Source organism: Bubalus kerabau, chromosome 9 (genome assembly GCF_029407905.1).
Source record: "Bubalus kerabau isolate K-KA32 ecotype Philippines breed swamp buffalo chromosome 9, PCC_UOA_SB_1v2, whole genome shotgun sequence".
NCBI classification, from domain to species: Eukaryota; Metazoa; Chordata; class Mammalia; order Artiodactyla; family Bovidae; genus Bubalus; species Bubalus kerabau.
Genome location: NC_073632.1, coordinates 77,094,300 through 77,120,008, shown reverse-complemented (window position 1 = coordinate 77,120,008; position 25,709 = coordinate 77,094,300). Strand labels below are relative to the sequence as shown.

General features: G+C 39.2%; 1 protein-coding gene across 13 annotated transcripts in view; it reads left to right on the top strand.

Annotated features, from left to right (window-relative positions):
- EPB41L2 (erythrocyte membrane protein band 4.1 like 2) overlaps positions 1-25,709 on the top strand; it is a 208,534-nt gene that overhangs the window by 92,328 nt on the left and 90,497 nt on the right. For 12 of the 13 annotated variants that reach the window (XM_055535623.1, XM_055535621.1, XM_055535627.1 and 9 more), the window contains 2 exons: positions 8,140-8,603; positions 9,345-9,563. In XM_055535623.1, the coding sequence (XP_055391598.1) occupies positions 8,154-8,603; positions 9,345-9,563 (669 nt within the window). In that variant the 5' untranslated portion in view covers positions 8,140-8,153. The remainder of the gene's footprint in view (positions 1-8,139; positions 8,604-9,344; positions 9,564-25,709) is intronic. The other variant, XM_055535626.1, reaches the window with a different exon arrangement.

Here is a 25,709-nt window from a genome sequence, read left to right as displayed (position 1 = left end):
TCCAGACAACACTCATTCAGTACATATTTATCTGATGTCCCTTATGTGCCAGTCTAGATGCTGGGAACTTAGCAGTGAATTAAAAGAAAGATCCCAAGATCCCAACCCTCAGGGGGCTTTCATTTTAGTGGAGGGCTTGTGTTCCATTGCAGGAGTTTCCATTTTAGTGGGCAGTGGTATTTAAAAGCTTATCCACATTTGGAACTCTGAGCGGTACAGGCATGATAATTATGGTGAATGGATGTGCTATAATCATGTTTTCTTGATGGTGGTAATTTGTTCAAGAAACTTTTATCAACAAAGAAGGTAGTGTTTAGGTTTGATCTAAACACGATCTCTTGAAACTATTTTAAGAATGTACTTATTTACATAAATTATATCCACCCTTATTGTTGAATATTTACAATCCAATTAGCCGTTTCTATTGTAATTTATCTTGTAATTTCCCTTTGATGGGCAACACTGCTCAGCTTTGAAATTCTTGAAACAGGTCTTGCGAGTACATTGTGCTTGAAGAAGACTGCTGTGTGAGGCTTAGTGTTGCAGTGTGGTTTATCTGTGCTCTTTGTGTATGTAGTAGCACCTTGTCTTTGGTTTTGATCCATCAGCTCAATGCTGGCTGCATGGCCAGGTAGTAGCCTTCAGATATGGTTTTCTTTGTGGTGAGAATGCCTCTGTACATTTCTTATTTGGGGGAGGTGAGGGCTTCCCACGTGGTGTAGTGGTAAAGAACCTGAATCCGCCTACCAACACAGGGGATGCAGGTTCAGTTCCTTGGTTGGGAAGATCCCCTGGAGAAAGAAATGGCAATCCACTCCAGTGTTCTTGCCTGGAAAATCCTGTGGACAGAGGAGCCTGGTGGGCTATATTCCATGGGGTCGCAAAGAGACAGACACAACTGAGCACACACACATATGCATGCTGGGCTAATCATAGCAAATCACAGAAAAGATTCATGTTATTCTGGAGTCATTTTGATAGACTGATGTGAATCTTCTTTTGAGGACTAAGTCATTGGCTCTGGTTAATTCAGTCTTTGATATACAATGGAGCTGTGACTGCATTACAAAATATAGGTGTACACAGCTGTGTCATCCTCCATTCATTGGCCTTAGACAAGTCACTTAACAAGTAACTTAACAAGTCACTCTTCCATTTATTACTGTACAATGGGGCTAATACCTACCCTGTGGGCTGTTGTGAGAAGCAGAAATCATATACATGATGTCTGACCTGGTGAGCAGTGATGGATTTTATGATTAAAATGCAAATAGTAACACTTTTAAATATAAAGAAAATATAAAGAAAGCTGAGTGCCAAAGAATTGATGCTTTTGAACTGTGGCGTTGGAGAAGACTCTTGAGAGTCCCTTGGACTGCAAGGAGATCCAACCAGTCCATCCTAAAGGAGATCAGTCCTGGGTGTTCATTGGAAGGACTGATGTTGAAGCTGAAACTCCAATATTTTGGCCACCTGATGCGAAGAACTGACTCATTGAAAAAGACCCTGATGCTGGGGAAGATTGAGGGCAGGAGGAGAAGGGGAGGACAGAGGGTGAGATGGTTGGATGGCATCACTGACTTGATGGACATGAGTTTGGGCAAGGCTTGGGAGTTGGTGTTGGACAGGGAAGCCTGGCGTACTGCAGTGCATGGGGTTGCAAAGAGTCGGACACGACAGAGTGACTGAACTGAACTGAATACTTTTAGCATAATAGTGGAAACTTTAGTTTTATATTTCATTGCTTCTGAAATATTTTGACCCCAAATCAGCTTTAGTTGATCAGTCTCCAGATTGTTTCTCACAGCTAAAGTAGTTAGAGAACTGCCAATTATCTTGGTTGGCTTAGAAAAGTATGAGGCATTTTTGTTTTAATTTTTACTAGGGCATTGATTTGGCTCTTCAAATGTAATGAGAGAATATTGCCAAAAGTCAGCTTTGCTCATTTCATGATCAATGTAAATAGTATTTTCCACTTAATTGGTACCTGGAAAATGGTACCTTAAAAAGGAAAAAAGATTTTCTGCGCAATATGGAGCTAGTTCAAGTACTCATATAAGAGTCTTACTGGAAGACATGATTTTGAACTTCATGCATGTAAAAATAAGATGTAAGATTGGACATGTATTTAATATAGTTACCTAACTATTCCCTCTTCTGTAGCATTGCCCTCAAGAACATTCCTGTGCTCTGATTTCCTTGTTTTACCGTGTGTTTCTTCTCACCTGTGTCCCTCTACCTGTCCCTTAAATATCGGTGGTTAGAAGGGTTCTCTCCAGAGCCCTCGGAGCTCAAACTACACTTTCCCCTCGGTGTTGTCCCTATCACTTGTGCTTCCAGTCATCTCTCACGTGACGACAGCTCCCACACCTGTATCTCTAGTGTGTATGTGGTCTCCCTTTAAGACTTGGGTGTCGAGTGGCCAGCTGAACACCTTCACAGACTTCATAGTCACAATAAACTGAAAATCAAGTTTGCGTCAACCAGACCTTCTTCTCCTTGTGTTCCCTATTTCCATGAATGGTTCTAACATCATCTCAGTCTCTCATGACCTAGGACTTTTCCTGGACTCTTTCTTCTCATTGACTTGCTGATTTCAGATAGATGCCACGTCATGTTCCATCTTTGTCTTGACCATCAGATTCATTTTTTATCCTATACCCAACTGCTTCTGCCATAGTGTAGACCATTATCTTCTCATGCTTAGATTATAGTATCAGCCTCCTAGATACCTTTCTGTTTCATTCTTTTCTCTCATCCTGTACTTATAACAAGGTTGAGCTATCCCAAATATGAATCTGATTACTTTACTCCTCTACTTGAAATTCTTATGTGACTTCTCATTGCTTTTAAATCCACCTCCAGACCTTTCTTAGCATGACATGCAAAACCTTTTGTGTTCTGGCTTCAGCCTGTTTCTCCTACTTCATCACCAATTCACCTTCCTCCTTCCACTCTCAAGCCCCCACTTCACTTCTACAGTGTGTTACTGTTCAGTACGTTTGAGTTTCCTGTGGGAGGAGTATTCTCATGTCTCTACACACTTGCATATGTCTGGCACAAGTTTCCCATTTTGACGCATTATTTTAAAGCAACTCAAATGTTGATTTTTGCAGAAAGATTTGTCTGATAATTCTCTCGTCCTAATCCTGGTTAAGTGTTCATCTTTTGCTCTTTGAGCAGTGTGCTTTTGATTGATCTATAACCCACTGTCCTTGAAGGTAGTCTTTATTCATGTGCTTGGTACTTGGTATGTTGTGGTGGTGGTTGGTGGCTTAGTCGCTGTATTGTGTCTGACTCCTGCAACACTGTGGGCTGTAGCCTGCCAGGCTCCTCTGCCCATGGGATTTTCCAGGCAAGAATACTAGAGTTGGTTGCCATTTCCTTCTCCAGGAGATCTTCCCCTCCCAGGGACTGAACCTGCATCTCCTGCATTGTAGGTGGTTTTCTGCATAGCAGGCGGATTCTTTACCATTGAGCCACCAGGAAGACCTATGCCCATGAAATACAGGCTGACTAAGTGAATGTTTTTATGCTTGCCTATTAGAAGTATATGGAGAAGGCAGTGGCACCCCACTCCAGTACTCTTGCCTGGAAAATCCCATGGATGGAGGAGCCTGATGGGCTACAGTCCATGGGGTTGCTAAGAGTCGGACATGACTGAGCGACTTCACTTTCACTTTTCACTTTCCTGCATCGGAGAAGGAAATGGCAGCCCACTCCAGTGTTCTTGCCTGGAGAATCCCAGGGACAGCGGAGCCTGGTGGGCTACTGTCTATGGGGTTGCACAGAGTTGGACACAACTGAAGCGACTTAGCAGCAGCATTAGAAGTATATAACAATTTAAAAGTTATTTTTTAATTGAGATATCACCCCTTTAAAGTTTACAATTCAGTGGTTTTGAGTATATTCACAAGGTTGTTCAACTATCACGTCAAATTCCAAAATATTTTCATTACTCCAGAAAGAAACCCTGTACCTATCAACAGTTGCTCCCCATTCTCCACTCCTTTTAGCCCTTTGCAACCACTAGTTTGCTCCTCGTCTGAGTATTTGTCTATTCTGGGAATTTTATACAAGTGGCTGTTTGTATCTGTCTTCTTTCACTTAGCCGGAGAAGGCAATGGCACCCCACTCCAGTATTCTTGCCTGGAAAATCCCATGGGCGGAGGAGCCTGGTGGGCTGCAGTCCATGGGGTCGCGAAGAGACACAACTGAGCGACTTCCCTTTCACTTTTCACTTTCATGCATTGGAGAAGGAAATGGCAACCCACTCCAGCGCTCTTGCCTGGGGACTGCTCTTGCCTGGTGGGCTGCTGTATATGGGGTCGCACAGAGTCGGACACGACTGAAGCGACTTAGCAGCAGCAGCAGTCTTTCACTTAGCATGATGATTTCAATGTTCATAGGGAAGCATGTATCAGTACTTCATTCCTTTTCAAAACTGCTTCATATTCTGTTGTGTAGATGTACCACATTTTGTTTATCCATCCGTTAGTTGGTGAGCATTTGGGTTGTTTCCATTTTTTGACTGTTATGAATTACTAGAAAAGTTCATTTACAAGTTTTGGGGTAAACATATATTTTCTTTTCTTTTGGGTGTTTACCCAGGAGTGGGATCACTGAGTCATACAGTAGCTTCATGTTTACTTTTTTGAGGAATTGCGAAACTGATTTCCAAGTGGCTGTACCATTTTACATTCTTTCCAGCAATGTTGAGGGTTCCAATTTTCTAACAACCTCACCAGTATGTGTTCTTGTCTTTGATTATAGCCATACTAGTGGATATGAAGTAGTATTTAATAGTGGTTTTGATTTGCATTTCCTAATGACTAATAATGTTCAGAATCATTTCAAGTACTTATTGGTCATTTTTTATTTGGAGGAATTCTACTCAGAGCCTTTTGTCCATTAAAAAATAATTATTTTCTGTTCTTTACTGTTGAGTTGCAAGAGTTCTTTGTTCAATTCAGTCGCTCAGTCGTGTCCGACTCTTTGCGACCCCATGAACCGTAGCACACCAGGCCTCCCTGTCCATCACCAACTCCTGGCGTCCACCCATACCCATGTCCATTGAGTCGGTGATGCCATCCAACCATCTCATCCTCTGTTGTCCCCTTCTCCTCCTGCCCTCAATGTTTCCCAGCATCAGGGTCTTTTCCAATGAGTCAACTCTTTGCATGAGGTGGCCAAAGTACTGGAGTTTCAGCTTTAGCATCATTCCTTCCAAAGAAATCCCAGGGCTGATCTCCTTCAGAATGGACTGGTTGGATCTCCTTGCAGTCCAAGGGACTGTCAAGAGTCTTCTCCAACACCACAGTTCAAAAGCATCAATTCTTTGGCACTCAGCTTCCTTTATAGTCCAACTCTCACATCCATACATGACCACTGGAAAAACCATAGCCTTGACTAGACAGACCTTTGTTAACAAAGTAATGTCTCTGCTTTTGAATATGCTGTCTAGGTTGGTCATAACTTTCCTTCCAAGGAGTAACCGTCTTTTAATTTCATGGCTGCAGTCACCATCAGCAGTGATTTTGGAGCCCAGAAAAATAAAGTCAGCCACTGTTTCCACAGTTTCCCCATCTATTTGCTATGAAGTGATGGGACCGGATGCCATGATCTTCATTTTCTGAATGTTGAGCTTTAAGCCAACTTTTTCACTCTCCTTTTTGACTTTCATCAAGAGGCTCTTTAGTTCTTCACTTTCTGCCATAAAGGTGCATATCTGAGGTTATTGATATTTCTCCCGGCAATCTTGATTCCAGCTTGTGCTTCCTCCAGCCCAGCATTTCTCATGAATGTATACATAAAAAAGAGTTCTTTGTTTATTTTGGATATTGGACTCCTCAGATATATAATTTGCAAAAAAGGTGAATAATTAAAAAAAAAGTGTAGTACTGATACGTACTACAACATGGATGAACCTTAAAAACATTATGCTAAGTGAAAATGCAACATATTGTATGATTCCATTTATTTGAAATGTCAAATAGGCAAATCTATACAAAGTGAAAGTAGTTTAGTGATCTCAATGGGCTGCAGGAAGAGGGGGTTGGAGAGTAACTATTAATGACACAGGGCTTCTTTTTGGGATGATGAAAATGTTCCGGGATTAGAGAACGGTGATGGTTGTACAACGTTTTGAATATACTTAGAATCATTAACTGTATAGTTTAAAAGGGTGAATTTTATGGTATGTGAATTATACTTCAATAAATCTTAAAACAATAAAAATCCAGTGTCCTTTGTTTTTGAACTTTTCAAGTTTGTACCACTTTTGAAGATAGCTGTGAAGTTTTCCATCGGTCAGGGCGCCAGGCCTTTGAGTACTTTCATCATGGGCAAGCAAGGAGAGCACGCTGTGTCTGCTGTCCCTGCCCAGTTTTTTAATTTAAAAAATGTTTTTATTGAAGTATAGTTGATGTACAGTATTATGCAAGTTATAGGTGTACAACTTAGTGATTCACTATTTTTAGTGTTTATACTTCATGAACAGTTATTATAAAATACTGGCTATATTCCCTGTGTTGTATAATATATCCTCGTAGCTTATTTATTTTGTACCCTGTAGTTTGTACTTCTTAATCCCTTACCCCTATTCTGCCCGTCCCCCCTTCACACTCACCACTGGTAACCACTAATTTGTTCTCTGTATCTGTGAATCTGTTTCTGTTTTGTTATATTCACTAATCTATTTTTTTAGATTCCACATGTAAGTGATAACATACATTATTTATCTTTCTCTGTCTGACTTATTTCATTTAGCCTAGTACCCTCCAGATGCAAATGGAAAAACTTCATTCTTTTTTGTGACTTGAGTATTCCATTGTCTATATACCCTGCATCTTTATCCATCCTTCTATTGATGGGTATGGAGGTTGCCTCCATGACTTGGTAATTGTAAATAATGTTGCTATGAACGTTGGGGTGTGTATATCTTTTCAAATTAGTGTGTTTGTTTGTTTCTTTCTTATATATACCCAGAAGTGAAATTGCTGAATCACACAGTAATTCTTTCAGAGTTTTGAGAAACCTCTGTACCGTTTTCCACAGTGGTCGCACCAGTTTCCATTCCTAGCATCAGTGTTTGAGAGTTCCTTTTTCTCAGCATCCATGTCAGCATTCGTTTTTTGTGTTCTTTTTGAAGATAGCCATTCTGACAGGTGTATTGTGGTTTTAGTGGGCATTTCTTTGATTAATGATGTTGAGCATCTTTTCCTGCCTGCCTGTTTTTGTTTTTTTTTTATGTCAGTGGTGCTATGATACTTTGAAAGTCCCTCTTTATGTAAATTTCAGACAATGAGTTACTTTTAGATTTAATTTCAGTTTTGTTTTCATTAGTTGTAAAAGGATTGAATATTAGATGCATTTCCTTCACTCCTATGATGTCTTTATTTGGTTTAAGTTGGGACCCCTAGATATTTTTCTATAATCACATATACTAAGAAAATTGTGTATGAGGTTGGGTGGTATGGAATTTTGGAGTTTTGATTATAGTTTTAGTGCCTTTCTTAAAGACTAACTTACATTGGGATAGTGATGGTGAATTATGGGGTTTAATATTGGAACAAAAAAGATATTTGTGTTCATTTTAATTTTCTCACAATTAGGTACCCAGTACTTAAAATTCATTTTTATTATACCTAACATTTCTTTAGATATTGATTTTAATTTGTGAAATTGCAATGAAATATGTCTCAGGATCTTCTAGCATTATGAGTAGCTTAATATCAGTAGCTTTAATATTGTGAATGAGGAAAACTAAGTATAGAGAAAAGCAATTTTCCCTAAAAATTTGGGGAGTGGATTATTTTTTCATACCTAGATGAAACTGAACAATAACTACTTTTTCTAGAACTCTTGACAATTTGAAGTTTTCTCTGTACTGTAGAATTAACCACAGTTAAGTCTATTGTGATGCTATTTTGGTTCTTCGATTCTGATAGAGATTTCTAAACATTAAGGATAGCAGTCTCCATTTTCTCTTATGCTTCTTAACCTTTTTTTTAAATGTATTCTCTCCCTGTCATCTTTCTGCCATTCCCCTCCCCACCCTTCTTTACCCTGCCCCTTGCCTCCAAACTAAAATGGGGAGAGTTTGTAAAATAACTCTTGGTGGTTTTGTTTTGTTTATAGAATAAGCTGTGACCATGACTACTGAAGTGGGCTCCGCATCTGAAGTGAAGAAGGAATCTGACCAGTTAGGAGCAGATGCAACCAAGGAGAAACCGAAAGAAGTAGCAGAAAATCAGCAGAATCAGACATCTGATCCAGAGGAGGAAAAAGGTTCCCAATCATCTCCTCCAGCTGAAAGCCAAAGTAGCCCACGCCGCCAGAAGAAAGAGAAAGATCCATCTGAGAGCCGGGGGATTTCTCGATTCATACCCCCTTGGCTTAAGAAACAAAAGTCCTATACCTTAGTAGTGGCCAAAGATGGAGGAGATAAAAAAGAGCCTGCCCAACCTGTTGTGGAAGAACAGGTTTTAGACAAGGAGGAATCTCTTCCTGAAGAAGAAAGGCGGGCCAAGGGTGATGCTGAAGAAACAGCTCAGAGAAAACAACAGGAGATTAAGGTTGACGTCAAGGAAGAGAAACCTCTGGTGAGCAGTCAGGAGACACAAGTATTTTGAGAAGTGATTGTCTGGAAGTGAAGGCTTTGATGGCATAACCAGGTTAACAGAACGGGTTTGTTTTGAACCATTTCCAGATTTCTTGTATTCAGATACTGCTTTGGCTTACTGTATCTGGAATATGGATCTTGGAGGGTCTACCACAACATTCTCCTGTTATTCCTTTTAAAGCTTTCAAAATAAAGCAAAAAAAAAAAAAATCCCCTGTATTTGCAGATCATAAAAAAGTCATATTTATTCATTTTAGAGTTAGACAAGTACTCTCAGGCAAGGATCACCTCCCTTCTTAAATAATACACGCTTTTGTATCTTTGATTTATTTAAGTGTTTAAGGGGTAGGAAGAAGTACATTTGTATGTGTATGCATTTTGGTTGCCTATTGAAGCCTAAGTTTTGCCATGGTTATGTAATTATAATTAGGAGTTTTATTATTTAACATGGTATTTAAATGTCATTGTTGGGACATAGTTTCTTTTACTCATTTAATTCTGATGTTGCCAAAGTGGCAAAATAAGAAAATTGGCAGTGGATTGGGGGAGAGATGTGGTGAAATACCCTTTCTGACAAAGTTTCAAAATCTTTTAAAATCTCAGGCTTACAGTGTTTACCATAAATCACAGTTCTTACTAAAGATCTTTCTTTTTAGTGTGTGTCATCTTCTGCAAATTGGTCACCTTTACTATGGATTTAATTCTTTTTTTTCCCTCTCAGCAGCTTGTTGAAGAAGTAAGTAAGGAGAGAGAAGAAGAGAAGGTGAAGGAAATACAGGAAGCAGAATTTATGGATGAAGCAGCAAAAAGGGAGACAAAGGAAGTGCAGACCAATGAGCTAAGAGCAGAGAAGGCCTCTCTGAAAGCCCCCAAGAAGACCAAAACTGTCCAGTGTAAAGTGACCCTCCTGGATGGCTCTGAGTACAGCTGTGACCTGGAGGTGAGTCAGGGTGCTGGGTGGAGAGCTGTCTTGATGTGTGGAATGGCAGCAAAAGTATTCTCTGCCTTCATTTGTGGCCTGGCACTGTGAATAGAGTTTTGTGTTCCTATGAACTAGTTGTCAAAATTTAACATTAAAAAGGAAAAAAAAAAAAAATGAAGAAAACACAGGCTGCTGCTGCTAAGTCACTTCAGTCGTGTCCGATTCTGTGCGACTCCATAGATGGCAGCCCACCATGCTCCCCCATCCCTGGGATTCTCCAGGCAAGAGTACTGGAGTGGGGTGCCATTGCCTTCTCTGAAAACATAGGAGAGGGTCATTTTTTCTATTAGAAACAGTAGTTCCTGACCCTTTAAGATAAGCAGGACCGATGTTCTGTCAGGCTGTATTGATCATGTGTATTGGCTGGTGTCCATTCTGAAAGGGCATTATATAGCTTGAAATTACCTGTGGCCATAAGTGTTTCACTTGAGAAACATTGCAGTAGGTTGAAATTTCAGGGTAATGAAATTTTAGCAGTTTAACCTCAAGTGTTTTCATCCTGAGTCAGGTAATGATTTAAAATCTAGCTCATTTAATTAAAAGACACTCTTGATTTGCAAAACATATATTTGATTAGCACTGATGCTGACCGAAGTCAATGTAATTTTTTAAAAGCATTTAATGCCTATAATTTTATGATAATCCAAAGTTTGTTACTTTTCATAGCTAAATTACTTTATTTACATGATGTGTACTTTGCTGTGTTATGCTTAGTTGCTCTGTCGTGTCCAACTCTTTGTGACCCCATGGACTGTAGCCTGCCGGGCTCTTCTGTCCATGGGGATTCTCCAGACAAGAGTACTGGAGTAGGTTGGCATGTCTCCTCCAGGGATCTTCCTGAACCCAGGGATCGAATTCAGGTCTCCCGCATGGTAGGTGAATTCTTTACCATCTGAGCCACCAGGGAAACCTAAGAACACTGGAGTGGATAGCCATTCTCTTCTCCAAGGGATCTTCCTAACCCAGGAGTCGAACTGGGATTGCCTGTGTTGCAGGCAGATTCTTTATCAGCTGAGCTACTAGGGCCTACTATGGCATATACTAATAGCCAATGTTTGTTGAAGAATTATGTCAAGAGCTTTAAATGGGTCGTTTCATGTAATACTGACAAGACTCTATATGAGATAGGTACTATTATGGATATTCCCCATCTTCAGTTCAGTTGCTCAGTTGTGTCCGACTCTTTGAGACCCCATGGACTGTAGCCCGCCAGGCCTCCCTGTCCATCACCAACTCCTGGAGTTTACTTAAACTCATGCCCACTGAGTCGGTGATGTCATCCAAGTATCTGATCCTCTGTCGTTTCCTTCTCTTCCTGACCTCAATCTTTCCCAGCATCAGGGTCTTTTCAAATGAGTCAGCTCTTCACATCAGGAATACAAGACTTTAAAGAGGTTAAGTAACTTACCTAAATTTCATAGCTAGTTAGTGATTGAATCAGGATTCCAGACCTTGACTGTGAAAGTTTTGAACCTGACCACTGAACTCTTAAGATCAGTGCTTGATAGTCCTTACTTACCTTTGTATTAGTTGCTGCTGCTGCTGCTAAGTCACTTCAGTCATGTCCGACTCTGTGTGACCGCATAGGCAGCAGCCCACCAGGCTCCCCCATCCCTGGGATTCTCCAGGCAAGAACACTGCAGTGGGTTGCCTTCTCCAATGCATGAAAGTGAAAAGTGAAAGCAAAGTCACTCAGTCGTATCTGACTCTTAGCGACCCCATGGACCACAGCCTACCAGGCTCCTCCGTCCATGGGATTTTCCAGGCAAGAGTACTGGAGTGGGGTGCCAGTGTTAGGTAGAACTTATTTTATTCATTTAGCTACAGTTGTTCTCATATTTTAGTTGTTTTGAGAAAAGGAATAGCAACAGACGATTAAAAATCCTTAGAGCTCACACAGAGAGAATAATACAGTATGTCTCAAGAGTAAGGGTAGGGACAATAAAAAACAAAAGAATGGTGTTCTGAACTTGATGCAGCTGCACTGTTTGATCACATGTCCCTCGTTTTTCCTACCTATCCTAGAAGTTAGGAAGTCTAGATTTTAAGAATGAACTTGTTGATAACTTGTTTTGTGACCTTGAATCACTTACTCCATCTCTGTGTGTCAAACTGAGGCCCAGAAATTGACTTCATCTTTAGAATATAATGTCACTTAGATAGTCTAGAAGGCCCCTGTCATCTCTGAAGTGCTTTATATCACCAAACCTTGTGATTGACCAGTGTGCTTTATGGTTTAAATCTATTTTTGTTCTCTGTCTTTTTAAAAAGTCATGACATATTTAAAAATACAAAAATATAGTAATAATAGTTGTATATTCACCATAAAAGTTTTAACCAGATTCATCGTTTAGCCATGTGTTTTAGATATTGTAAAAATAAATAACACTAAAGATGTTGCTAAAGTGTCCCATCTCTTTGTTACTATGCATTAGTTGTTTTATCATGTGTAAATCTACTTTATTCATTTCAACTGCTATATAGTGTTCTTTTGAATGACTAACCCAGTTTATCCATTCCTGCTGGGGAACTATCTCTTTTATATATTTTTAGCAATCAGTGCTTCAGTGAACATTATTATATATGTTTCCTTGTTTATTTGTGCAAGAGTTTATTCAGGTAGAACACCTAGGAGTAGAATCGGTATGATGTAGTTTTACTTCTTCAGTTTTCCTAGGTTTGGCAAAATGGTTGTGCCAGTCTAAATTCCAACCAGCAACTACTGTTTGATTTTTCCACATTGTCATCTTCACTTTTTGTTATTAGATTAATTTCAACCTATCATAATGATATGAAATATCTCAAAATTTTAGTTAGCACTTACTTGATTACTGTCAACTTTTCCTAGGTTATACTACAATAATAGCCTCCAGATCTTCTGGATGTATAATGACAATGGTTTATTCTTGCTCATGTTATATGCCCTTGATGGGTTGGGTGTGGGCTGTGTTCCATGTCTTCTTGATTTTTGAATCAAGACTAAATGTGTATCCTCTACATGGGAAACAATGCTCTCACAATAGAGGGAAAAGAAAACACAGTGGAACCACACTGTGGTCCTTGACTCTTCTGCCTGGAAGTAGTATATCTTAATATATATAGATATAAGATATACTACTTATATCTCATTGGCCAAGCAAGTCCTGTGGTTAATAGGTGGGTGGGCAAGCCTGAGCCTGTCACAGGAAGAGCTTGGTAAATAATTGAAAACATGGAAATAATCCTACAATTTACTCAAGAGCCTGAGCATCTTTTTCTAAGTGTAGTTTTCTAGAATTGCTCTAGGATTAAAAAAAAAAAGATAGACATTCTTTTTCAGATTCAGGATATTCTTTTCTTAGTTTCTAAGATTAAACTAGAAAGTTTCGTGAATAGATGGTAAAAGACATGACTAGGTAGTGAATCTTTTCTAATGTATTTTCTGTATCAACTGAGAGGGTCATATTTTTTTAATCTGTTGCTGCTGCTAAGTCGCTTCAGTCGTGTCCAACTCTGTGCGACCCCATAGACGGCAGCCCACCAGGCTCCGCCGTCCCTGGGATTCTCCAGGGCTTTTAATGTAATTTATATTAATGTTTCTAATGTGAAGCTATCTTTGAATTCCTAACATTGATACTTGTGATCATTTGACATTGATTTTTGTATTTTTAACCTATGTTTTTTTTGCATATATTATTTTAAACTTTCTTTTATCAAATTGTCTTCATCAGATTTTATTATCTGGATTATATACTAGCTTTTAGAGTTGCTTGCCTTTAATATTCTCTAAAAAAAGTTTTGATAAATTAGGGATTTAACCGTTCTCTGGAGATTTGGTAGAACTTGCCTTTAAAACTGTTTTGGGCTGGTGAGCTTTTTCTGGGAAAAATGGATTTGGGAGGTTTTTTTGTTTTATTAAATCATTGATTTGGTTTTCCAGTAGTCTATTTCTGGTTTAATCAGTTGTAGTAATTCATATTTTTAGTGGAAACTGCCCATTTCATGTAACTTGACAAACCTATGAAGTTGTTCTTAGTGTTCTTACCTTGTATTTTTGATTTTGATTTCTTTTCTAATTTCTTGCGTTATTTGCATTTTCTTGATTATTTTTGATATAGAGTTAACTATTTAAATCTTCTCTTTCAAAGAAACAGCTTGGTTTTGTTTGTTTCTTTTCTGTTTTGTAAATTTTATTCTTTGTTTTTTCCCTTGGAATTATTCTGTTTCTTTACCCCCAATTTCTTGAATTGAGTATTTGGGGGGAAAAAAAAAAGTATGTTTTCAGGGCTCTAATATTCCCTTCAGGTATCTCTTGTTGGGTGCACAAGTTTTAAAATACTGTATTTTGTCATTCAGTTCCTAATATTTTCTCATCCCATTATGGGGCAGCTTCATTGATTAGAGAAGTAGAGGAGTCTTTATTTCAATGCCTGTATTAATTTATAGATTGTCTTTTCAGCTAATAACTAATTAGTAAATATACCATCATAAGAATGAGCTTTTGAGGACAATAGATAAATCTGAAAAAGCTTACAGCATATAAATGTTGAGTAAACTTTTTTTTCTTCCTGTCAAGTACAAAGGAAATGGAATTTGAATAGGCTTCAGTGATGTGACCCCGTAGCAGATTTTATGTACCGACAGTTGACTGGAATCCTAGGCAGCAACTTTATATGTGACCAGAGGCTGCATCGTTCATCCGTGTCACAGTCGTAACCATGCCAACATTATAAGTGGCATTCCCTCTTCTGATTAATTTCGCTTTATCCCGTTCTCTTTCCTATCTTGGTTCTTGTGAGTTCTTAGTATCCTTAGAATGTGTCCCATCCTGAATCACACTGCTGTCACTTCCTCTTCAGGAGCAGAGCCTGAAGGCAGCTGTCACGTGGCTCGAGCATGCTCTTGTTCCCCAGTTCCAGCAGTGACCTCAGACGGATGGGGTGGTGTGCTGATGCTGCTTCTCTCTCATTCTGTAGCTCTGTACCGGAAATTGGTGTCTGAGGACTGCTTGGGGGGAAGTATGTTGTGGGAAACTGCAACGATTAATGAACTCGAAAGTACTTAAGGAAATGAACACATTGTGGGAAATAAATACTTTTACTTTGGCCGGGGAGATTAGATTTGTTTCCAGTTGTTTACTGTCATTAAAGATGATAATTATGTCTTTCATGGCTTTTTAGATGCCTATAGCTATTGCTTGCTTTTTTCCTTTCTGTATGTACATGCATCTAATTTTCAACTAGAATTTTAGATTATAGCACACCCGCTGAAGATGGCCTTCATGTCCTCACTTAGGGCACCTGCCGCAGTAGAGGAAAGCATGGCCTGTTTAGGAAGTATTGAGTTGGAACAGCCTAACTTATAAGAACCTTGTAGAGGAGGATGAGGTTCTACAAGGCCACAAATGTCAGGATAAGAGGATTTAAACTGACCAGTAGAGTGAAAAGGGGCTGAGAAGAAATGGACCGAGGTTTACAGTTGTTAATATATAAGACCTAGCAAAATTAAGAATGCTACTTGATTTTAGAATATGGCTATAATAATTTAAGGGAGACTTTTTAATCCACTGCATTGGTTATGATGTATACCATAGTAGTCTTTATAGATACAGTTTAATCAATGTTATTAGAGCATTGGGAAAGTTAGACAGTTTCCTGTTTTTGTATCTGTCAGTACCTTTGGTTAACGAAAGCAGCACTGTTATATCATTTAATGTCAGTGTTACTGTATTAACTGAATACATTTTTAAAATCAAGAATGTAGTTCTTGGGGGTATTTTTGTTTGGTGTCTTAATATCATATCTGCTTCAGATTATTTGCTTAAAATAGAGAGATCTCCACATATCCAGGACTTCCCTGGTGGCTCAGACGGTTAATTGTCTGCCTGCAATGCAGGAGACCCAGGTTTGATCCCTGGGTTGGGAAGAGCCCCTGAAAAAGGAAATGGCAACCCACTCTAGTATTCTTGCCTGGAAAATCCCATGGACAGAGGAGCCTGGTAAGCTACGGTCCATGGGGTTGCATGGACCCCCATGAGACACGACTGAGTCAGACACGACTGAGCGACTTCAGTTTCTTTCTTTCCACATATGCATTTTTTTTTTATACTTCCTGCCCCCTCCTTTCTTGGCTCATTGCTTCTGTATTCTTTTTCCTGTGGGCCATCTGAATGTATTCTCGAACCTCAGGAAAGTGAAGACTACCCAGGGAGGCATGGCAGCGTCGTTTTCAAACACTGTTATCTTGGAAGTCTGTATTCTTTGGAAGAAAGAGTGTGTGTGCTAATACTACGTGAAAAAAAAATGCTTCACACACAATATTTGGAGCATAAGTATTGGATAATGGTGCATTTTTGGAGAATGATTTTACTTAAGTGTAAAACAATATGGAAATGGCTTGACTTCAGTTAATGTTATTTCTGCAGCCTAGGCCATGCATTAATTTTGACGCAAGACTGTCTGTGCATTTGTTCCAAATTTTTGTGTGAAGTATTTTTTAAATTAAAGTTAGTAAAAATTATAATTTACATTTTATACTAGTTTATCATCCTGATAATAAACTATCTCAAATACTTTTTGAAAAAAATCTTTTCATTGAAGATTATGATTTTCTCGTAAAGAAAATTTATAATTTCTACTCTCTGATATGTCTGTTTTTATCTCACTGAGAAATATAATGCTATGTGAGAAACTCCTTTGTTATCAGAATTTAAATTTTAAGAATTTTGGGGTGTCTCCTATACTCTGCATGCTGGTTCCAGAGACACCCCAATAGAAGGACTCTTGTGACATTCCCAATGAAGTTATTTACATACTTGATGTGTTAAAACAGCAGGGCTCTTTCCTCTAAGGAAGAGTGCAATAAGATTTAGTTGGAGCTATGGGTATAGCATCAGGAGATCTGTGTTTGCATTTCTTTTGGCTCTTTGGATGTCTTGGAGAAGTCACTTCCTCTTTTTTCTTCTATTCTAAGATTGCAGATTAAGAATGAAAATATTTGTTTCCTCTAATTCTAGGATTGAACTAGCTTTACTACAGTTGATATGTATGTGTGTACATATATATATATATAAGAAGTCTGAAAATAAATGTGAAAGTGCCTGTAATACTTGGGAAGCATGAGTGAATATACATTCTGAGTTCGAGTTGCTCACATTTTCCTCTGGCATCTGAAAGTCGTTCCCACGTGTTGATTTTTTCTGAGAATTGAGGGCATTGTTCTTGCCCACATAGGAATGCCAGTGCCATTTTTTCTCAGTGCTGTGAATAAAGCTGTCAGAATGTAGGCTCTCTTCGTCAGTGTTCTGTTGATAAAAACTATTTATCAGGCAGCAGAATGGTGTCAAGGTCTTCTTGCCTTTCCTGTGTAGGGTACTGGCCTCAGAAATGCAATTTGATAGCATTGCTTTTGAGTGTTTTATTTATTTACTTGATTGTTTATGTCTGCTGACATCCTTCAAGGCTGTTCTTTCAGATTTCTATAATTGACCCTTATTAGGTTTACTAGTTAAATAGTTTTAACTATCTGTATCCCAGTACTCTTGCCTAGAAAATTCCATGGACAGAGGAGCCTGGTAGGCTGCAGTCCATGGGGTCGGGAAGAGTCGGACATGACTGAGTGACTTCACTTTCACTTTTCACTTTCATGCATTGGAGAAGGAAATGGCAACCCACTCCAGTGTTCTTGCCTGGAGAATCCCAGGGACGGGGAGCCTGGTGGGCTGCCGTCTATGGGGTCGCACAGAGTCGGACACGACTGAAGCGACTTAGTAGTAGTAGTAGTATCCTTGGAGAAGATCTGGAAGTTGTGTCCCTCTCTAAACCCCTGTAAAATAGTATTGGATTTAAATATGACTTAAATAGAACCGTGAACAATTTAGTTGGCATATATTGTATGCAATTTGAAATTCCAGTGACATAGGTCCAGATGGAATGTCTCTGGCTAGTTGTTCATTTATCCCTTTAGCTCAAAAAGGGAATTTAAGGCAATGATTCTATCTAGTAATTTTTATTTAGTAAATGGGAACAGGCTTCCATGCTTTGAGAGTAGTTTAATGCTTTGGCCCAGCTTGAAGGACACAGGGGTTCACAGGAGCAAAGCAGGCTCATTAGCTGGGCTTCAGGACACTGGTACGCCCTCAGACTGTCTTTAGATCCATTACTACAGGATTTTCTGTGCTTTCTTCTTCCAGCCAAATTGGTCTTCTAATGAGGCACTGAATTGTCTGTCCTTTCTTCTGGTTTCTGACCCAGATCATCTCTGCCATTTCACTTCCCCATCCACACGCTTCTTCCCTGTCTTTTAATGTCTAGCTTAAATCCAGCTTTCTGGATGTTTTTTCTTCCTCTGAACTTGTTTGCACCAATAATTGGGCAATTAATCATGTGCTGCCTTGTGAAAGAGTCTCTTGTATTGTTGTGTTGAACATCAGTTAAACTCTTTGTGTTACTTTTTGATTTCTTTTCATCGCTCTTTTGTTTTTTTACCTGTATTGTTAATTCCTTGAGAAAAAGAACTTTCTTTTCTCTCTCCATAGGGCATTAACACAGAACTTTGCCTTGCCTCTAGTGCTACTCATAAAACGTTAATTTTTTATTTCTCTCTGCTTTCCTGTACTGTTTAAAGTTTTTATCCTTCTTATCTAAGCTAAATGATTGTGCTTGCTTGTTCCCAATTCTCCTCTCCATCCTCTCCAGTTAGAAAAGAAAGATCACTGTTGTATGTATGTATAATCCTCCACCCTCTCATATTACTACTTCTGTTCACAGCTGCACTGCTTTTTAAGTGCTTAGAAACAGTAGGCTAACTTCTTGGAGAAACACTTCATGGGCTTAAATAAATGAAAATGATTTATCAAATTTCTATAAAGGCTATGAACTGACTGGGCGTGAGAGCGATGCCGAAGTGGATAAGGAGTGGTCTTGGCCCCAGAGGGAAAGCAGACTCCCAGAGTTTTTCATGTGAATCTGAACTGCTGTAGGTCAGATGGCTGGCTGGCTGGGTATAGCCTGGGCCTGAAGAGGAGAGTAAAGTTAACACCTTACTCCCTGCCTCTTTTTTCTCTAATGCTCCTCTTTTCTATTGAGTAAACCAAAGAAAATGTTACGGTTTTAATTTCTCATTAGTCAGGAATTCAACCACATGCTCTGTCCTTTGTCTTCCCCACTTGTGGTTTCAAAATCGGGGGATTGCCTTTTTTGCCCTTGTGTCGGTGGTTTCTGAAAGCATTAAACTTGACACTTGAAGCTCACCGCTCACGATGAGTAAACATCCTGATGTAATTTTGAGGGCGGCATCCACTTCTGCCTCCTTTCTCACACGTGCTGCCAGGCAAGCTGACACACAGGTAATTTACTACTTAATAAGTTCTTCCTTTCACCTAAGGGTGATAGTTACTGGGCAACGGATCTTTGAAATTTTTTTGTTTCTCCTGTTTTGGAATGACAGTTATTTGATGGAATAACATTTGAAATGGTGGGGGAAATCATTTTCAGAATAAGTTTTGCACTTTAAAATCTGTTGAGATACATTTTCTTGCTCTCTCAGGTAAGTAGGTATTAAAAAATGTTAACTCCTTTTCAGAGTTTATCAAATGAGGGGTTATTTTATTTCTCATTGAACAAAAAACAAAGTATCTTTTGTTAAACTGATTCTGTTCAGAATCCTCTGTTTTCTTTACTCTCTTATTTCCAATCTCTTTTCCAGTGTTTTCCTGAGCAAATTAAAGATGTTTCTGACAGAGTTTTTATTTCTCAGCCATTAGGAAATTTTGCCAAATATTCCCCTCCTTGATCCTATCTTCCTATTCCCACTCCCACTAAGATTTCGATGGAGATTGAGTGCAGGAGCTTGAATAGGGGAACAGAGATTTGAGAATCTGGCCTTTACCCGTGAGCATTTAATTTATTTCACAGAAGCTCGAGCTGAGGCTGTTCTTTCCATCCATCCTTTCCACAGCAGGATCACGACTCGGTGACTAAGGGGAAACTTGCGCAGAATTTAGCATCGCTATTTACAGCACTGCGATATAGTACGCTGGGCTTCCCAAGTGACTCAGTGGTAAAGAATCCGTCTGCCAAGCTGGAGACATGGGTTCAATCCCTGGGTCAGGAAGATCCCCTGGGGTAGAAAATGGCAACCCACTCCAGTATTCTTGTCTGGAAGATTCTATGGAAAGAGGAGCCTGGTGGGCTACATTCAGAACTCAGTGACTGAGCACACACACGATATAGTATGCTAGCATTTGCATCTTAAAGGGGTTGAAGGCAATGTAACATAGTAAAATGTGGCCTATACAAAGCTGCTGGATTAGTCAGAAAAGCGGTTTCTTCAGGCAAGGTGGCTAAATGATGAAAGTACTTATAGATGATCTGTCAGATTGCCATTTTTATATTTGTTATATTCTGTAGCAGAGTTTTACATAAACTCTGTTAGAACAGTTATGATTAAGAATATTATTCTTTTTTTTTTCTTTTTATACTCTGAAGAGACAGCCTCAAAACTACCAACTGAACTACTTTTCATAACTGTGTGTTATATTTGCAGATTCTGGCATTTAAACCTGTTTTGAAGTTGTCTGAGTTTGTGCACCATTTAGTTATTAACATAGGAAGGAAACTTAATCTAAGTCTTACCAGGATCTGCTTGTTATATCCATTGATCTCTTTTCATATTTCTGTCAGCAGCAATTTAAACTGAGTCAAATAGGAATGCTCTAATAAGCTTTTTTTTTCTATAGCACAGAAAGCCTGTCTGAATCAAATGTCAAAATTCATTCTAGGCAAATAGTTTACAGAGAATCTGCTAGCCTACAGAAGTTTGCTGCTTACACTTTTTGAAGTAAGTTTGAATGCGAACGGTACTTGGCAGTTTCTTAAAATAATACTTAGAAAAATGTGGTGTGCTTCTCTGGTCAGCCTCTTTCTATAATCTAACAGTTTTAGTCACTGTTGTTTTTTAAGCAGTTATAGTTTTCACAGATTTATGCTAAGTTGCCTATTCAAAGTGAATAATAGGAAAAGCTGGACAAAAAGATTTTAAAGCTTTCACTTTTTAAAAGTTATTTTACTGACCTCCATTGTGTGTGCTCAGTTGCTTAGTCATGTCTGACTATTTGTGCTGCCATGGACTGTAGCCTGCCAGGCTCCTCTCTCCATGGGATTATCCCAGCAAGAATACTGAAGTGGGTTTCCATTGCCTTCTTCAGGGACCTCCATTAGTGATGATATATAATTTCTAAGAAAAATAGAAAGTCAAGGATGTCATATTTCCACAGTGTTTATGAATTTGGTCTCGAATAGTATTCATTTAAATACATATTGTGAGTTTAGAAGTAATTTTTGTCCCCCAATATTGATTTTTTTTCTTGTCCTCTTAAATTGCTTATAGGTTTTACTTTCAGAGATAAACTTTTCATGTGAAATAAAAATACATGCATAGTTGATTTAAGTACTGTTTTTGGTTTAGATAAATACAAGTGCAGAAGTGCCAAGTTATTATGGGCTGGAGTTGGTAAGAAAATCTTACATTGAGGAGAAAGACTCTTTAACTTTGAAGAATGAGGTATTGGGTTGGCCAAAAAGTTAACAGAACTTTTTGGCCAACCCAGTATTTAGGGTAGGAAGAGAAGGGAGTGACAGAGAATGAGACTGTTGGATAGCATCCCTGATTCAGTGGACATGAGTTTCAGCAAACTCCGAAAGATAGTCAAGGACAGGAAACCTGGTGTGCGATACTCCATGGGGTCGCAAAGAGTTGGACACAACTTAGCGACTGAACTGCTAAGTCACTTCAGTCGTGTCCGACTCTGTACGACCCCATAGATGGCAGCCCACCAGGTTCCCCCATCCCTGGGATTCTCCAGGCAAGAACACTGGAGTGGGTTGCCATTTCCTTCTCCAATGCGTGAAAGTGAAAAGTGAAAGTGAAGTCGCTCAGTCATGTCTGACTCTTAGCGACCCCATGGATGGCAGCCTACCAGGCTCCTCCATCCATGGGATTTGCCAGGCAAGAGTACTGGAGTGGGGTGCCATGACTGAACAACAACATCATTATTTAGAAAGGGCTTCCCTGGTGGCTCAGTGGCAAAGAACCCGCCTGTCAATGCAGAGTTGTGGGTTCAGTCCCTGCGTTGGGAAGATCACCTGGAGAAGGAAATGGCATCACACTCCAGTATTCTTGCCTGAGAAATCCCCTGGACAGAGGAGCCTGGTGGGCTACCATCTGTGGGATTGCAGAAGAGTCCAACATGACTTAGTGACTAAAAAACAATAATACTTAAGAAATCTCAACAATACCTAGCCTAATACATTTTTTCACTTGAGAATGGTTAAATAATAAAAGCCAAACAGAATTTTGGGGTTATAGGAAAAGTCTTAAATGCTTACTTCCTTCTATGTCAAGAAAACATAATAAAATTAAACTTTGTTAAGGGCAAGCCAGGCTTTGCCTGGCCATTGTTGTCATTTTTGGCCTGGGCTCTCTGTGGTTTGGCTTTCACTAGGAGTTCTCGCATCTTGCAGAGCCCGAATACCATCGGTGTTCGAATGAATTCATCTCTTCACTTCTGCCAAATATTAAGAAGAGGTGGGCTTCCACCCATAGGAGAGGTTGCAAAGAAAGCATAAAATATAAAAAAAAACTTCATGGACACTATCGTTTACCCTTTTCCAGTCTACTTTCCAAAATTTTGTTGGCATTAATCCCATTCTCTTTCTTTTCCATTGTCGGGGGAGAGGGGAAGAATATGTGCATATGCCCTGGTGTGCACACACCACATTATTTTAGAATAGCTTCCATAGGGAGCAGAGCTAAATGTGTATTTCAGTGTACTGTCTCTAATTAGAAGTCCATTTTCTGCTTAGGAAAATCTGAACAATGAGCCTGTTTTATCCCCAGGATAAAGTGAAGTGAGCTCTTCCCCTTAGAATAGCACATATCAAAGTTGCCAGGAAGTTTTCTGGATATCTCATTATAAAAAGTCTTTGAATTGGTTGTAGCAGCTTTAGTGGCATCTGTTTTGATCCTGTTTGTTGTTTGTGTGCAGGCGTTTTTTGTTAGTCTTCATTTTTTTGCCTCATTATTTCCTGTAGGTGTCTAGATAGTCCATTTTATTGTGTGTATGTTTGCAGTTGGGCAGAGTGGAGGTGAGTCAAAGTAAAAGAATGGAAATGCTGTTCCACTTAAAATACATTATTTTTTGGGCAATGATAGGTATGATTTAGTTTTTATTCACTTGGTTTGGGTCATTAGGTATTTATTATATAAAGTTTGTGGCTTTGTTCATCAAACATTTCAGGACGTTGGTGACAGTGTTGGGTGTGGGGGGCGTCCTTCAGCAAGAATGGACTTGGGAGAATTTCACTGTGTAGGATCCGATGCTCGGCAGTAAGATACACTTTAACTCTTCATTCACTGTTCCTGAGACAGTGGGGCAGAGGAAAACTGCCTTTGCCGACGAGTCCTATAAATGTAGACATAAGAATGCCAGGAAATGAATTTACTGTGAGAGATAACTGCTAGGAAGAATAAACATTTAGATTTATTTCCTTCATAATAAGAAAGCCATGCGGTGATTTCAGATGCTACATCTTAAGAGATCTTTATGAGCATGCAGTGCAGAGTAAGGAGTATTTTAACAGCAGGCATCTTTAGCCTCCTGTAGCTTGATCCAACCTGGAGGGTGAATACATCTGTCCACAGGCTTTCAGGCCAGATATCCTTCTTCCTAGTGATACTGCTTACTTCCCACTTTTAGTTATCCATGTTCTTCCCCCTTCAGGAAGCCTGACTGGATCTGTAGATTTGCTGGATACACATACATGCACCAGTCCACCTGCCCTTTCTTCCACTAACATTTTAGACATTTTATTCCTGAGTCGCCTGCAATTAGATTATTTCATCAGTCACATGTTGTTTTTACTTAAGATTTCCCAGGAAATGTTAAACTAACTCCAAATTCTCCTAGAAAAGTTATGATGGACTTTAGTACTTACATTTGGACATGTTACAGACCTCACAGGGGTGGGGATGGGAGTTGAAGATAGGAAGTGATTGATGGAAACCCACTTACCATGTAAAAATATTGTTTCTGTTGGAAAAGATTCTGAATTTCAAGCAAATGTCACATGTCACACATTCTGCATTTTAGCGCAGAAGTAAGATAGGAGGGCTTTGAGTTGACCATCTGAATATGTGACTATATGTGCACAGAGAAGTATTATAAAGGACATTTCCAGCTTATGAACAGGTTATATATGTACATCATATTTCAGAAAATTATTTATCTGAAGTATGCGTTTTCCCATGGAAGTAATGTACAAATGATTAGACTTCCAAGTCGATTTATAAAAGTATATATAAAAGTTTCTGAACTGAGTTTTGGGTGCCAAATCTCGGAACAGGTGGAAAAGGACAGAATTTCTACCTCATTTTTCTAATTCAGGTCAAAATTTAAAGTCTCTTTTTTTCTCCATAATATTTTTCTGTTTCTTAGTGCTTGTTGCCACCTAGACTTTCTTGTTGTGGCTAGTTCCATGATGATATCCTGTTACTTTTTTGTAGTATTATAATACAGAAATGTGCTATGCTACCTGCCTACTGTTTCTCCATGCAGAATCAAAATTCTTCTAATCCCAAATGTTAGCAGATCTCTCAGCTAAGTAAGGAGAGAATTAGCAGCCTGAGTGAATGACTCCAGTGTGTGGATGATTGCTTATATTGCCTTCTAGGAGACGTTAGCATTTTAACAGAAACCTGTTCACGCTAAAGCTTCATAAGTGGTTGGATTTCACTCATGAAGCCAAGGGAAATGAAAAATGAAAGCAGTTTGTGAAGGAGGTAGAAGGCTGTATTCGAGGTGGCCTTTTGGGGAGGCATGCCCTGACACTCCTTAACTTTCTTGCTGAATCTCCATGTTTCTGATCCCTCAGAGCTGTTCCTCTTCTGTAGTTGAATTAGTTGATTAGAAATGAAGGATGTGTGGCTATGGATAAAAGATTAAAGTTTGTTTCCTTTATTAAAACTAAAAATTAGCATTTATTTGCCATTTTCCATATACCATAAAGGTGAAACATTTTTCTATCTTATTTGCCATCTAAACTTATCTGATTGCTTATGAGATGATTTGTGTGCTCTGTTAAGAATTATGAAGCATTTCAAAACCCAACAATGGGAGTAGAGAAGCATTCCATGTCAGTACTGCATGTAGACTTGGATAGACTTGGAATCACTGAATCATGAAATAGGGCTTTATAACATAGGGGAAAGGCAAGCTCCTCTGTTCTTGAGGAGTTAATTAAGGCATGCATGTAACTTTATTAAAGATGAGCCTCTATGCTGCTTCTATCTACACTAGAATTTCCTTTAATACTATTGTAGGATACAGTTACTTGAGCATATTTTTCAGTGTATTCTGGCCTAGCGTATGCTTTGTTTTGTAGCAGCCTTTTAATTTTTATTTCTAGTTCCTAAAACTACACTGAATAGTGTTTGATGTCATTCATGTCAACAACACTGCAGAATTTCCCGTGTTCAATCACGATTCCTTGGATACTGTGGAATGGAAAGAAATAGAGATTTTGTAATGAACTATGAGGATTTTTCACTTTTTCTCCCTCCTCCCTTAGAGGCTGTTCTTGAAGGAATTGAGGGCTTTCCAAGTGGCTCAGTGGTAAAGAATCTGTCTACCAATGCAGGAGACATGGGTTTGATCCCTGGGTTGGGAAGATACCCTGGAGGAGGAAATGGCAACCCACTCCAGTATTCTTGCCTGGAGAACTTCATGGACAGAGGAACCTGGAGGGCTACAGTCCATAGGGTCGCAAAGAATTGGATGCTACTGAGCACTTGAATGGAGAAGGAAATGGCAACCCACTCCAGTATTCTTGCCTGGAGAATCCCATGGACAGAGGGGCCTGGCGGGCTACAATCCACGGGGTTGCAAAGAGTTGGACACGACTGAGCGACTTCACTTTTCAAGGAATATTGTGTAGGGAAAGTGAAAGTCGCTCAATTGTGTCTGATTCTTTGCAACCCCATGGACTATTACAGTCCATGGAATTCTCCAGACCAGAATACTGAAGTGGGTAGCCTTTCCGTTCTCCAAGGAATCTTCCCAACCCAGGG